The sequence below is a fragment of the Myzus persicae genome, unplaced genomic scaffold (genome assembly GCF_001856785.1).
Source record: "Myzus persicae strain clone G006 unplaced genomic scaffold, MPER_G0061.0, whole genome shotgun sequence".
NCBI lineage: Eukaryota > Metazoa > Arthropoda > Insecta > Hemiptera > Aphididae > Myzus > Myzus persicae.
The window spans coordinates 381495-396478 of NW_019103945.1; the positions used below are offsets into that span (position 1 = coordinate 381495).

The 14984-nt window shown below is 30.6% G+C and overlaps 1 protein-coding gene across 4 annotated transcripts in view; it reads left to right on the forward strand.

Annotated features, from left to right (window-relative positions):
* LOC111036720 (calcium/calmodulin-dependent protein kinase type 1) overlaps nucleotides 1-14984 on the forward strand; it is a 431459-nt gene that overhangs the window by 360527 nt on the left and 55948 nt on the right. For all 4 annotated transcript variants that reach the window (XM_022318852.1, XM_022318853.1, XM_022318854.1 and 1 more), the window contains 3 exons: nucleotides 885-959; nucleotides 6101-6239; nucleotides 11707-11830. In XM_022318852.1, the coding sequence (XP_022174544.1) occupies nucleotides 885-959; nucleotides 6101-6239; nucleotides 11707-11830 (338 nt within the window). The remainder of the gene's footprint in view (nucleotides 1-884; nucleotides 960-6100; nucleotides 6240-11706; nucleotides 11831-14984) is intronic.

Sequence of the window (14984 nt, forward strand, 5' to 3'; positions counted from 1 at the left end):
TACTCTCAAATTTCAAGAATCACATTAATTCTTAACTCATGAACGATCTAATCATACATTGCAATCGCATGTTTTGGCTTTACTTAAATCAAACAGCTTAGTATCGTCATGCAAAAAAAAAAAAATGTTTTGTTTGGGAATGGTTGTAGTGATTTTTGTTATATCATTTTTAACGACTAAATGCGATAATTTTTTGGAAAACTGATGATTTATTTTTATTAACTATCCTTAACCTGAAACATATTATAGTCAGAGTCACATATTCTGTGGTTTCCAATCAGAATTAATTGTAACATTATTATTTATTCTTATTTTATCATTCAAAATGTCTAAACATTTTCGACAGTGTTTTTCCGTTTATCGAACACTCGACGGGTCGACCACCGGCTGACCCTGCATTCGTTTTATTCTCCACAAAGTTCGAGTGTGTTACGAATATTACGAAACACAAGTTGATAGATTTTTGTGTCGATAAAATCGTTATTAGCACGAATTGCGATTTTACGGAGTGATTTATATTTATTTAAATATATTACACCATGTTGTACATCGTTATATTTTGTAATATTATTTCTAATATCAAAGCCCCGTCGACTTTCCGACTTGATAAGCTGTGACCCCTTCCCTTCCCCCCCCCCCACAAAATAAAATACGACTTGAAACTCCTGAGCATGCCACTTACAGGGCTGTCATGCGGCTAAAACGCTTTATAAACTTTTGGTATAATATCATAATATCAAGTTGCCTTCGAACTTATAAAATAATAAGACGACTGCTGTCGATGGAAAATGGTCGTCGACAATAATTGTTAATAATGTAAATACATTACATCTACCGCCGTCTAAGATTGATCTAACCTGCGTGTGTTTGGTTTTTTTTTCCAGGCTCACTCATCCGAACATCGTGCAATTGTTGGAAACGTTCGAAGACAAGTCCAAGGTGTATCTCATCATGGAACTGTGAGTATATTATATTTGCAAGTAATTTTACATTAAGCATATCCTACTCTCCAAACGTTGAATATTAAATTAAATTCGTGTAGAACGAAATACTTTGTTTTTAATTAATGCGCGTTTAGTTCTAAGTGCGTGTGATTCTCTGAAATCAAATAGTTGCGTCCTTCGTCCCCCGACCGCCATTCGAGTTGTCTTTTTAACTCCACTATAATTTTATGCGATACTTTATACGTAAATACGTGTACAGTGTTGATAATCCAACTGTAGTGATGTAAAATTTCAGAAATTTAATATTCGAGAAATTTTTGAAATTTTATTTTTTAATGGACCTTACTTTTGTTTTACTTCCACAAATTAGAAATATTCATTGAATTTTGAAGTATATTTCATAACATTAAAATGTGCTGTACACATTATGTGAATTTAAACATTTTGTTTTTAATCATAAATTACGAATACAAGGCTAATGATAATATTTAATAGTTGCGTGGTAGTATAGCATTTGCAGTATTGCTTTTTTATTGCAACGAAATTAATGCTTAAATAAAAAATTTAATTTGATTTTTTTAATGGACATTTCCTACTTACATAACTATCTTACTCATACCTAAGCAGAAGTACTTAAAGTTATGAATTTAACAGTAAATTCCGGTTCCAATTTATGTTTTAGAAAATTTCAAATTTTTGATTCTCAAAATAACAAACATAAAGTAGCTACAGTAAAAAAAAAATGGTTAAAAAGATACAAACATTCATAAACATTTTTACCAACATTCATGAAAAAAATATATTAAAATTAATTTCACAGTGCTAACCGATAGGTGTTTACTTAATAATTGTTTTGATATATTATTATAACAAAATTACCTACTAAAATGTATAATAATGTAGTTTAAAAAATAAAATAAAAATATTATACTATGTTTGCAGTATACGATACTTATGCGACAAGCTTGTTAATTGGTCTATATAAAGGATGGTGTTGATATAGAATTAATATAACTAAAATTTCAATTTTAAAATAATACAATTTAATTGGAATTTACAAAAAAACAAAAAACGGTGTATTGCACGATAGGCATCTATGAAAATTATTTATTTTCAGACTTCAGCGTTTTTACATCTGGTGACAAGACGTGTCCAATATTCAGTGGATTACTATTTACAATATTAGGTAGTCATTACTGTTGTTGTTATTATTAAATTGCTTCTATACTACCTACTTTATAGTTTTCTGGCTTGAACGTATTAGTATTATTATTATTATCATTCATACTATCGTGATTATTGCGTGCTAAAACGCATTCGGCATAAAACATCGTTAGCCGCCCGCCGTACTTTATTACATTTTCGATATTCATTTTGCAAATTAAGATAAAAAATTTCATTAAAATCCCTTTTTGTGTCAGTCGTTTTTATGTACGTGACTAGTCCCGAGAGAGAGCATCATTTGTAGGACAATTAAATTTTTCAAATGTCTTCGTCTACTTCGTTATTATATTTTATCGCCGTCCGCCTCGAACCTATAGCTGGCTCGTTTGTACGCATTCCTCTCTTATAAGTTTAATTTATTCTTATTTCGTTTTTTACTGTGGCGTGGCATACCACCGACCGATAAAAAAATGAATGTGTTGGTACTTTTAGACCACCGCCAGCGCCAGAAAAATCTTTTTTTCAAAGATGTTTTTCTATAGTTATGGTGATACATACATACCACACTCATTACTTTTCTAATTTATGACCATCTTATCGAAAAACATACATGCGTACTCTTTTCTCAAATACTGAGATCGTTTGACATTTAAAAAAAAACCGAGAACTCCAAAATGAAACTTCAAAACAGTAATCTACGATTGTGTTATCTACAATCGTGCTAGAATCTTTGACTATTAATTTAAAAATAAAAATAACAATAATAATATTGCACGCACTACTAAAGAGAACCTACCGACTTATGTCTTCCAAAAAAAACTCCAAACTGACCCTTAAATTCAACTACTTTACAAAGATTACGTATTTCATAAAATAACAATAAAATGTTTGATATAATATAAAGTTGTGGTGATAATACGAATTTATTTTCATTTTATGCTATCTTTGCAAAACATTACCTAATATATATTGTAGTTTCTGTTTCCGTACCTCAATTTACTTAAATATATTAATATAGAGGTGAAATCTCAACATATAATTGCCACACTGTAACATCGTTTTGAATTATTTGTTATTTTTTTTTATTCTCACTTATATTATAAGCAAGAGATAAATACCAAACCGACCTATAAAGTTGTAAAAATATTCTAAAATCATTTGTTTTATGTACTCAAACTACTCGTAGCAAAAAAAAAAGCTAAATATCGGAGGCTTTTCTAAAAAATTAATTTTATTACAACACGATTTGACAATCAGGACTTTTGGTTTGTTTTCTGGATAGTGTAATAAATACAAAAACAACATGCGTCATGCAAAAATCATCATTTTATTATTATTTGTTTTCTATAACATATTACTGTTTTCAATTTTCAATTTTCTATTAAGTTGGAATGATGTACCTACATAACCTATAATCGTGATAAGTGATGACAGCGGCAAGCATTTTTTAGCATTTTAATGCCTATCGATTGGTCTGATTTAAGACCAGAAAATTGTACAATGTGAATTGAAAAAACTATGAATTGCATACATATTTCTAGGTTCTAAATGCATACCAATCAAAGACATTCATATTGTAATAAAGTAACCAAGCAAAACGTGGAAATCAAAACTCCAGTAACCAATTAAAAATATATTATCGTGATCGATATTTTAAGAGGTTTTATTATGAGACATTAATACAGGCACACGAGCCCATTGAACAGATAACAGAATTTTTAGTTCGAGTGTTCGACGAATATCATAATTTACTAGAGCATGAAGTCACTACAATGAGTTTTGATGAAGATGATTGTTTTTCTCAACTCCATCATGAATCCATCCACCAGCCGTGGGCAACCGCAAACTTCATTCTGCCATAAAAGTGCACGCCATTTCACGATAATATAATATAAATTGTTATTATAATGTCACACCTATCCAAGCTTCGTCAACCACACTTAAACTTCAACCGCCGGTCGGGTACTTTCCACGTCGATTAAAATAATAATATTCATCTCGTTTGTCAAACATCGAGACATTTAAAACAGTACTCGACCGCCACGCAATATACTTAATTAACTGTGTTATTAACTGTCAGTCTCTGGGGCGCTATAACGTCCATAGTTTTTGTAGCTACTCATTTCCAAAATGTCTAGTCTTAAATATTAACGAGTTACGCATTGAGGGGTTTTTTTCATCTTGAATCACAATTTTTCAGATTTAGTATTATCAGGATCTGAATGTGAATACTGGCTCCTACTTTCGAATTCGCGTAAATTTGTTCCAAGCTCAAATATTTACGAGTTTGAAATTTCTGGCTACTAACGAGCCATCTTGCTGAAACGCCTAACTCTCACTCTAACATATTTAATTATAATATAAATACACATCACATTGTCACTGGTTAAAGTCAATAGGTCTCGTGCGCAGACTCTGGATTCAGGAGCAGCGAGAAATAAGTCGGTTCGTTTTTCAATAGTATATATTTTGAAATACAGGATTTTGAAGTAGGTACGCTTTCGAAATAGATCATCCAAATCCTGCAGACTTTGTGGAGGTAAAATTTACTGAGGTAAACGAATCAGTTTTTTTTCGAACCCAAAATAAGTTCACAGGCTTTCCTTCTACGCACATCAAGCCCGATTTCAGAGCATACATAAATCTAGTAGTCAATTCAGTATTTAGACTTATCTAGATAAATAGTTACAAGTTATCTAACTTAATATCTGAGCTAAAAATTAACCTATTTAGATAAAGTCAATAGTATAAATAATAATATTTATATATTATAAATCATTCATAAATTATAATACAAATATTTAACATCAAACAAAGTGTTGATTTATTAAATATTATATCATTAAAAGTATTAAACATTTAATTTTAAAAATGTATTATTTATTTATACGTATCACTAATAATGATGTCTATTACAAACTTTCATTTAAACATATGATTTGTGTTCAGCCCATATTCAAATAGTAGCAAGGCGTACTTTTAAAAAGTTAGATTTAAATAAATTTAAAAAAATTAACTTTTTTATCTAGATAATTTTTATTTTTAATTATTATCTTTATATTTCTTTAAATAATAATGTTCTCACCGAATCCTAACACATATGGTCTAGAAACCAGAGCTCGCAAACGTTATAATAACGTTATATTTGATAAAAAACGATTGAAATTTGTAAACGTAATTATAACAGAAAACGATAAACATAAATGAATAAATAACACAAAACAAAACGTAACTTTCAACAAAATATATGATATATCATTAAACAAAACATAACGCAAAACGGTATATATTGTATTCCATTAAACGAAATAATTAATTTCCAATTATTTAATAATACTTTGTAGTATTCAATTATTTATTCAATCCAAGAATTAATTTTATCCCGTGTCCGGCCTATCCGAAGATCCGGTATTAGATATTATTTTAAAACTTAATAAGAAGGTATTATTGAATTAATAGAATAGTTTAATTACCAATAGCTAATAATAGTGATACTCTGATAATATTATACTGTACTATCTGTACTACAATCGAAATGTATACCATTCAAGTTATTCAACTATTGTGTTCGGTGTTCAGTTTGCTCAGATCTGTTCAGTCGTCACTCGTCAATGTCTTTCTAATTGTTGTCAAATATTTAATATTTATATTTTATACTAATATACTTATAGTTTTAATGTGCATACGTTTTCTTTATATTAGTTTAACCCATTTAATAAAATAAATAAAATTATACAATACCTACATAAGACTCATAATAGGGAAATTATGTCCCCAAAAAAAGGTCATAGTCATATACTTTTAAATTGCGGCCTGTGTACCTTAAAAACAGTTATCTAAATGCTTTTAAATTTTAACTCAAAATAAACTCAAAATTTGTATAACGTTTTGATTGTAAATAACGTAAAACAAAATATTTTTTTTCAAATGCAAGCCCTGCTAGAAACACATCAGGTATTGAGAAGTGGCTAAATATTATTGTGCTTTTGCAGGGTGACTGGAGGAGAGTTGTTCGACCGCATCGTGCAGAAGGGTTCGTACACCGAAAAGGATGCAGCCCATTTGATCCGCCAGGTGCTAGGTGCCGTGGATTACATGCACGAACAAGGTGTCGTGCACAGAGATCTTAAGGTGAGTCGTCGTGAAACAATAGTTTTAGTTTAAATGCCGGCTTAAGGTATAGCTCAATAACTCATAATCGAACCAGAAAACCGAGTAGGTATAAAATAATAGTGTGTATCTGTGTAATAGACGACGAGCAAATTTGAAAACCCAAAATAATAATTGGCAAAATTATAAAAATATAGTGACAATGCAATTGAATTGACTGCAGAATAGTGTAAAAAATAAACATTTTTTTTTTTTGTTTCAAATGCGCAGTTGCTTATTCAATCAATCACATTAGTTTTACAAGATTACAGGTTGAATATTTAGTACTATAAATGAAATCAATTAAAATTATATTTACATTTTTTTGTTCAGGCCGAGTTTTTATGGGTGTGGCACGTTCGCTTATTTCTCCACGTCATACGTCTAGCCCGATGCACGCATATATGTAGTATAGAAACTTATCAAAATAACTATTGTGTCAGTTATTTATTAGTTATCTTAAACAACACATTTTCTCATGGATAGATATGGCTCTCTCCGTAAAATATCAATTTACTATATAAATAATATTAATTGTTTGTATTTAAATGTTTTTCTCTAGTAAAACTGTCCTTTCATATATTATTTCCATTTTTTAATTTCAAATCGTTTGTATAGTTCGTACTTATAAGACGTAATTTTATGACTTTTTTATTTATTTATTTATTTATTTATTAATGAATAAAAAACAGACAGTAGATATCATAGTATTTTACAAAGTTATAAGACAAGTTCAATAATATATAATTTTACATTTAAAAAAAATACTAGGCAATCAGTGAATACAGTACAAAATGCAGGTTAAATTTAATACAAAAGAACATTTTAAGCTTTTTAGGTAACCACGTCGAGTAAAAATACCTAAAAATTAATTAAAAACGGTGAAATCGGGATTTCGTCCAATTCGAGTTTGGTTGTTTCTTTGTAATATCAAAATTCACAGTTCATATAAATATTGAAACTTACACCAAATTCGTGATTATTACTATTATACTGTCGGTGAAGAATATTTTTTTCAATTCAGTGATTTAAAGAAATTTTCGATACTGAAGTTTTTAAGTTCTAAAATAGTTCATTTCGTATTGATATAAGAGTAAAAAGGAAACACAAACTTCATTCGAATAATATCGGAAATTTGAATTGCAAAACCTCAAAACATCTGACTATTATGACTTATTGAAATATAAAATTTAAACCTACTAAAAAAAAATGATTTTACTTACCCTATTATCTATATTGTAAAAGTGGTATTATTTTTAACTTATTTAAATAAAAGTGAAATGTATTATTTTTATTTTATCTGTCCACAGATAAATGCATATAAAATTGTCTGTATCACAAAATAGTTTTCACAGTATGGTCATTAATCATTAGACATAAAATATTATGATGGAAGAAAATAAAAATGGTTACGTTCTCCTTGCTGTCATGGCCACATAATGTACAGTCGGCACTCGGTGCATCGATATTATCGGCCTAGACGAGTATAGGAATAATAAATGATTTTATAAGTAAGGCTTCGAATGAAATGCCCTCAAAACTACAAAAAAAAATATATTTTAAAAAATAACCAAAAATAATTATTTAACGAAATATGCTCTTAAAAAATGATCTACATTTATTTGACGATTACGCGAGCGAGTGGAAAACGATAGATTAACTTGCCTCATTTTCAATTCTTCTTTATCTTAACAAAACAATACCAATAACAAAAAAACAAAATACAGAACTTAGGGCACTCACAATAAATAAACAGCTCGTAGACATACTCGGCTCGATTACGATAACTGACTTTTCAATTAGTTGTAATTTGTTTGAGTAAGACTCAGTAAGACACCAAATTTGGAAATCGCAGTAGACGGATAAAGGTTTATCATATTCATAAATCGATTCGTAACATAATTATTCGTTTAAAACTATTTGAAGCAAATATTTTGAAATCATAAAACTATTTTAAATTTCTTAATTTACACTATAAGAGTCATACAATATTGTATCGGAAATATGCATTTAAAATGAATAAAATTAGCTAAAAATAATTTTAAAAAAATAATTGAAAAAACAGCGAAAAATGCAAAATTAAGGTATTTCCTTTAAAATAAAAGGAAACGAATTATGTAGGTACCTACTTGGAATTCATTGTACTGCAGGAGCACCCAAAAATTAATGAACTATGCATCGAAATCCTTGCCCTAATTATAATAGCTGTACAGATAAGTACTGGGATAAGCGCCAATATACAGCGGTGATGGGAAATAATAGTTTTTTTTTTGGAAAACTGCCCTTTAAAATGTTAAAATGTCGAGCCTACGCGGGCGTTCCTCGTACTCTTATTCCCGGAAAGAAAAACCAGAATGACGACCCGCATAGTTTAACTACCCAACTTTAATTAAATTTTACTGAATAAAACATTTTAATTTTATCGCATTATACACTTTTCTGTTCCTATTTTGTGTACAACAATAAAACGAAATTGAAAACTTTTTTGAAATAAAATAACAGCAATTCGGTGCACTTTCAAAAACAAGTATAAGCGCGCTGTGTTATGAACTAATATTAATTACGAAAATAATGGCTTATTGCATAAATCCGTGTTAGGATTCGTCCAAGACTGGTCGTCTAACCATCATTTTTTATCGTTTAAATAAATACAATTTTAATGAAAATTTAAATTTAAATTACAACCTAAAATACATTTAAAAATAAATTCAAATCGTTTGACGCCAACGTCGGGATCCCCGTGGACAGGGTGGGTCGTTCAAGTTGGAAATGTAAAATTGGAGGTTAGCCAAGACAACAGACTAAAATTAAACGGATTTAAGACAATGACAGTGTACAAAGACAAATATAATAATGTAATGCATTACAAATATCCGAAACAACACGAGCTCGGAGACGTCTTTGTTCTGCTCAAAGTGAATAAATAAGGAGAACGATAATTTTCAAAATTACTGAACGATTAAAATGTTATACAGATATGATAAGAAGGATGATACATCAACTGGTATAACAGTGAAGGTTCGACCACGTTCGAATGGAATCTACTGGACAGCTGAATTTTACGTCAGGGGACGTCGATCATTGTTGAATCGATGTTGGAACACAACTGAAACTGGGTCTAAGTCGACTTGGCCACGCGAACAGTCACATTGTCTGTCGGGTCGTTTTGTGCCTACAAGTTGAGCTCGCCCCGACTCTGGATACATCCCGGTAGAACGTGGTCAATGAATGATACCACGGTTACAACAGCCGATCACAATACGATGTGAGACACGTGTCGACATGCGTTGTGGCTTGGTCACCGAATCCTGGTAGTAAGAAGTATCGCTCCGGCCACAGTAACCGTGGTCACAAGCGACACGACGTGGGTTAAGTTAAACGCAAAGGCGAACATTACAAACGGCGACATACGAATATTATACAGATATCCGTGCAAAGGACAATCGGACTTACTAGCTGATGCGAAAGGTCGGCTAAAGTCAAACAAAAACCGAAGGTGGCCGATCTGGCAGGGTAGAACCTATCAAAACTTTGTCGATTTTCTTGTGTGGTTAGACTTGAAAGGCGACGTATTCCGAAGGCAAAATTATTTCACAGGTGGTCGTAGAAATACTAATTAGGTGGCAAGAATCTTGACGACCTGCCGCCATCTTGTCATTATTTGAGGCCCGCGATCAAATTTCAACCATTGCATGTATATTTTTTAATATACGTGGAGCAAAATGAGATAATTTTCGACGAATAAAATAGGTTTCGGTTCAATAACTTGTTGGCAGACATTGCTGGGATAAATGTGAATAAATCATTAAATGCAGAAAATTGTGTAGAATATATATATATATATATATATTGATATGCTTTTAAGTTATTCCTCATTTTTGCTTCACGATTTTCAATATTCGTAAAAGACTACGTCTTTTTATAACATATGTGGCTCGAGAGATTTTTTGAAAATAACTGATGGTTCTCTGCACCCTAAATAAATTTGAGGTCTTTAACTTCTGAAATCTTTTTCTTCGAGAAATTGCAATAATTAAATTTCATTCCGTTTTACCACCGCCCGTAATGCTATTACTTGTCTTGTGGTTTGGGGCCTATGACCGTCTGTGTGTTACAGATAGCACCAATGACGTTGATTGGTCAAATTTGCTATCATTTTGCGCAAATCTCTGTGAATATTTTTTTATCCTATTACGATGACGATTTAGGGCCCCTCACAAAATATTATTTCCCTTGTTCCGGAAAAACTTTGAAACATCTCTGATTACATCGACTGAATACAATGTCGTCAAAAAAAAATAAAAACTATTCAACTGTTAAGACGTCATCTACTACGAAGACTTACACTGACTCGTATTACATTTTAGTGCAGCCGATGGCCATTAAATATCAGTACAATATTTTAACGAATGCTTATGACATGAGAGCCATTTGAAAGAGCGACAATCATCTTTTTTTCGTAGCTGAAATGACGCTTCAAATCTGTGGATGGTAATTAAAAAAATTAGAAAGTCGACTGTGCGCTTTTTATTTTTTAAAACGCCAATATTTCGTATAATGTGTTTTATGGATCTCTGAAATGTTATAATTAAATGTCATAGTAGGTATGTAGAGCAAACACCCTTTGACATCAATCTTCTCCGAATGCCTTTTTTTAAATATTTACACTGATATAATTAATTTGATCTTTAGTAGTTATTTTAATACCGCGTATAATGTCTTATTAGGTACCTACGTTTTTTTTTTTTTTTGTTTGTCAAAGATTAAAAACTGATCGACTCCGTTAACTCTAATTTAATTCAAACTTAATTTATTTTCTTTTTTCACATTTCCGAGAAAAATTCTACGTTTGTTGGTATTCTTTTGAGAAACTTAATTAAAAACCGACTTTTGGTTAAGACTGCCTTTTACTATACCACTAAAATGTATTATTTAATGTACAAAAAAAAAAGAGAGATTTCAAAGATTTTTTAAATTAGCAAACTCTAGAAGGATTAATTGCATTTTCGAAATCGCTAATATTGATTATGAACACAAATTAAAACCTGCAGTTTTGCAGAGTATACACCTATTCCGTTAAACATTTATCAGAATATTTATTAAACAGACAGGTACATGTTATTAGTTGATATATAAGAGAAAAATAATGAAATATAAATATATCAATTCTGTAGTTCTAAGTACACAAGAATCAACTGCGTACAAAGTGCCTATTATATTATTTAATAATTTATCTTAAAATATTAATATGTTTACATTCGATTCGGCTAAACTGTAATTATAAATAAAACGAATTAACGAGTGATAAATTGTTCATTTTTAACAGTAAGCTTACAGACGTCAGTCCAAAAATATCTCACCTACACGGCGGTTATTAATTATATTTTCTGCTGCAGCTGTATAACATCAACAATAATAATAAAACCGTTTTTTTTTTTTTTTGTGGCAGCCCGAAAACTTATTGTACTACAGCACAGACGATGACAGCAAAATCATGATAAGTGATTTCGGATTGTCCAAGATAGAAGATTCTGGCGTGATGGCGACTGCTTGCGGAACTCCCGGATATGTCGGTAAGTACAGACGAATCTAACTTAAAAGATTAAATATTATCGCGACCATCGAAAATATGTCATTAAAGCAAACACACGTTTATTCGGTATCACTTATTTTTATATGAAACCAAGTTTTCACATAATCTAAAACTTAACCACGATAAAAAAATAAGTAGAAATATATTACTGCTATAACTCTAGGCAGTCTGTGATTGAGACAGTGAGCATAATATAATCGTTTTTTTTTTTTGGTTTACATGTTTCTCGAAAATCATATCAAAACCACCATGATTGTCTGTTTTAAAGGTAACAGGGCAAAATATAATTCTATCAATTTTTCATGTTCTTAATCATTTTCATCTTTCAGTCGCTTCTCACATTTAAATTATTGAAATTCTGCCCATAAATATACTGACAAATAAATGTTTTAAACTGAAGAGTCCAAACCGTTGTTCGTTCCTCGTATATATGGGTCATAACGAGCGCTCGACGTGACGACGTTTCGGCAAGGTTAACCGGCTGCAGACCTGAGCGAAGAATGAACACTTTTCAATATTTTCGTGGACGGCGATAAATTTATTTTGAATTTTCGAAATCGAAAAAGCGAGTGCCAGCCACTCATCAATAATATTCCAGGATGAGCGATCATCAGCTAAAAAGTAAAAGTTAATAATGATTGAATTCAGTTTTGTCCGTGTATAATGTATATACTATGTGAATCTTGTTTTTTTTCTGCAGTTAATTTTAAAATAATATATTTTAATCGTGGTAGCAATAAATGTATTACCAAAAAATCCTTACCCAGACAAATTTCGATCCTGGAAAAAAAATCTCCGAAAGTAGTTATATTTGTATTTAATTAGATGTTCGTTAATAGATTTGACAAATAGCAGTGTTAAATACATTTTGAGTACAGTAATAAGTCCTATACTCGGTTCGTAACACAATTCAATAAATCAACTTTCAACATTGTACTCCGTACATAATAAAAGTTTAGGAAGAAAATGGCTCTATTTTAGCTGTATATAGTTAACTCAAAAACCACTTCTTTTTTTTTTTTGGTTGTGCACTGTGAGGTTTCCTCTATTATTTTGCATTGTACGTGGTCGGTGTATCGTCGAAGTCTTTCTGCGTAATTCAACCCACTCACCGCCGGGCGACACGCACTTCCTAGTGTTACGAGTGCAGAGGTTGTCGTTTATTTATAGAAACTTTACACTGCATCAAATCCTGTTCCGTTTCACTAAATCGTTTTGTTTTCCTTTAACTCCGAGATCCGTTCTCAGCAAACGTTTCAAAGCGGGCCTAGTGCCATTCATTCTTTTTTTTTCTAAAGGAAGAAGTACGCAGTCCACACGAAGATGTATATTATTTTCTTTCGATTGTTTGATGCCCGTAAAAAGTAGGATTTCTCTTTGCGGGCTCTCGGAATGCAAAAACTTCGCAGTATTTTGTATTCGCATGTAAACCAAATAGTTTTTCGTAATACTCAAGACTCAAGTACGACCGACTAATTCACAGACATAATGAGATACGACCACAAAATGTGTTGCTTTTAGTTGTACGATATTATTATTGTTGTAAAATAAAATTATATATTATATTAACACTGCTGTTTATAGATCGTTTCTCGAGAGCTCATAAATCGGAAAATTAAAACGATATGCCCATAGTATTTATTTTTATTTCTATAAAAGTAGACAATTGTCTTTAGCTCCTCTAGAAAAACTTCACTTTTCTACCTGAACTAGACGATGTCGTCCAGGTCAAAGGACTATACAAATTACAATGCGTAGACTCAATTTAGCATACACGTGATTACGATTTGTTAGTAGCTATAAATGTTAAAAATTACAGTAACTTAAAGTTTGATAATGTATTATTATAAGTATGGTATTTGGACCAGAAATTAAGAGATGTTACCGTATTGGGTTTAAATAGTTTGAGTATGTAATTATTTTTTATCCATATTCAGGATAATATTATAAATGATAATTATTCACATAATATATTTTAAAGAATAGTATTACTATTAGAGTATAATACTATGAGGTAACGGAATGATAATATTTAACAACGACCGCGATGTACCTAAATAGCCTATCCAGGACGCCGTGTCATCATCATAATATTTTAATTTTAAAATGAATTAAATACAAAATATTACGAAATTATTATACTTATTAGTAAGGAATGTTATTTATTTAATTATACGCATTCATTAGAATATCAATTGTGAATACTGATGAGAAATATGCTAGGTTTAAATTATTCTTGTTAAAATAACTCAAATTGTATTTTTCATATTTTGTATAATATTCTTATATTCGTCTATATATAGTGCACGCTTTTGTTTTAAATTTTACCTTTTATGATATTCATTATATATTACTTCGAATTACGTTTTGGCATGAGAAAGCTGTAAAACTGTTAGTAAAATAAAATTATGAGTAACAACTTCCTAGCGTATAATAAAGTTTAATTTATCTGCAGTTCACAATTATTTAACACCGAAAGAATTGCGTCGTTATTACTTATTAGTCTGCGGCAGATATTCCCGAACTGTGAGTAGCAAACCAAAAGTGGATCACAATTATATTTTCGGTGGCACACGGAATGTTTTGATACATAAATTTATTTTTTATCGTTTAAAAAATTATTTGGTATTAGATGAGGTTCTATAAAATAAAATGTAATGAATAAAAAATAAAATATACGATTCTAGTGTTATGATACGGTATTTTCTGTGTGACTATTGCAACATGTATTAGTATGTGTTAGCGTGTGTTGGTTACCTACCTCGTTAACCAATAAGTGACTGCCGATATTTGTTCCTAATTCTGTACAATTGAGGAGCAGACATCAGTTTCTGATGTTCTATGTTTACCCAAGCAAATTCGCCGAGTGCGACATAATCGAAGCGTAATAGTAATCTGTAAATCGTAACACTATATTGTACATTAATAATTTTGGATAATTATCTTGCAGTACAGATTCAGTGTGATTATTGAATTTATTTAATCATTATTTGCAACGATTATGAGTGCACCATTATGTGTCACCACTGCACAGTGTACACTATACGTAGGTACTCAAATTTACCACTGAGGTAAACAGTGAAACAAAAAAATGGTATTCGTATGTTCTGAGTCTCCAAAATTCAAAAAATTTC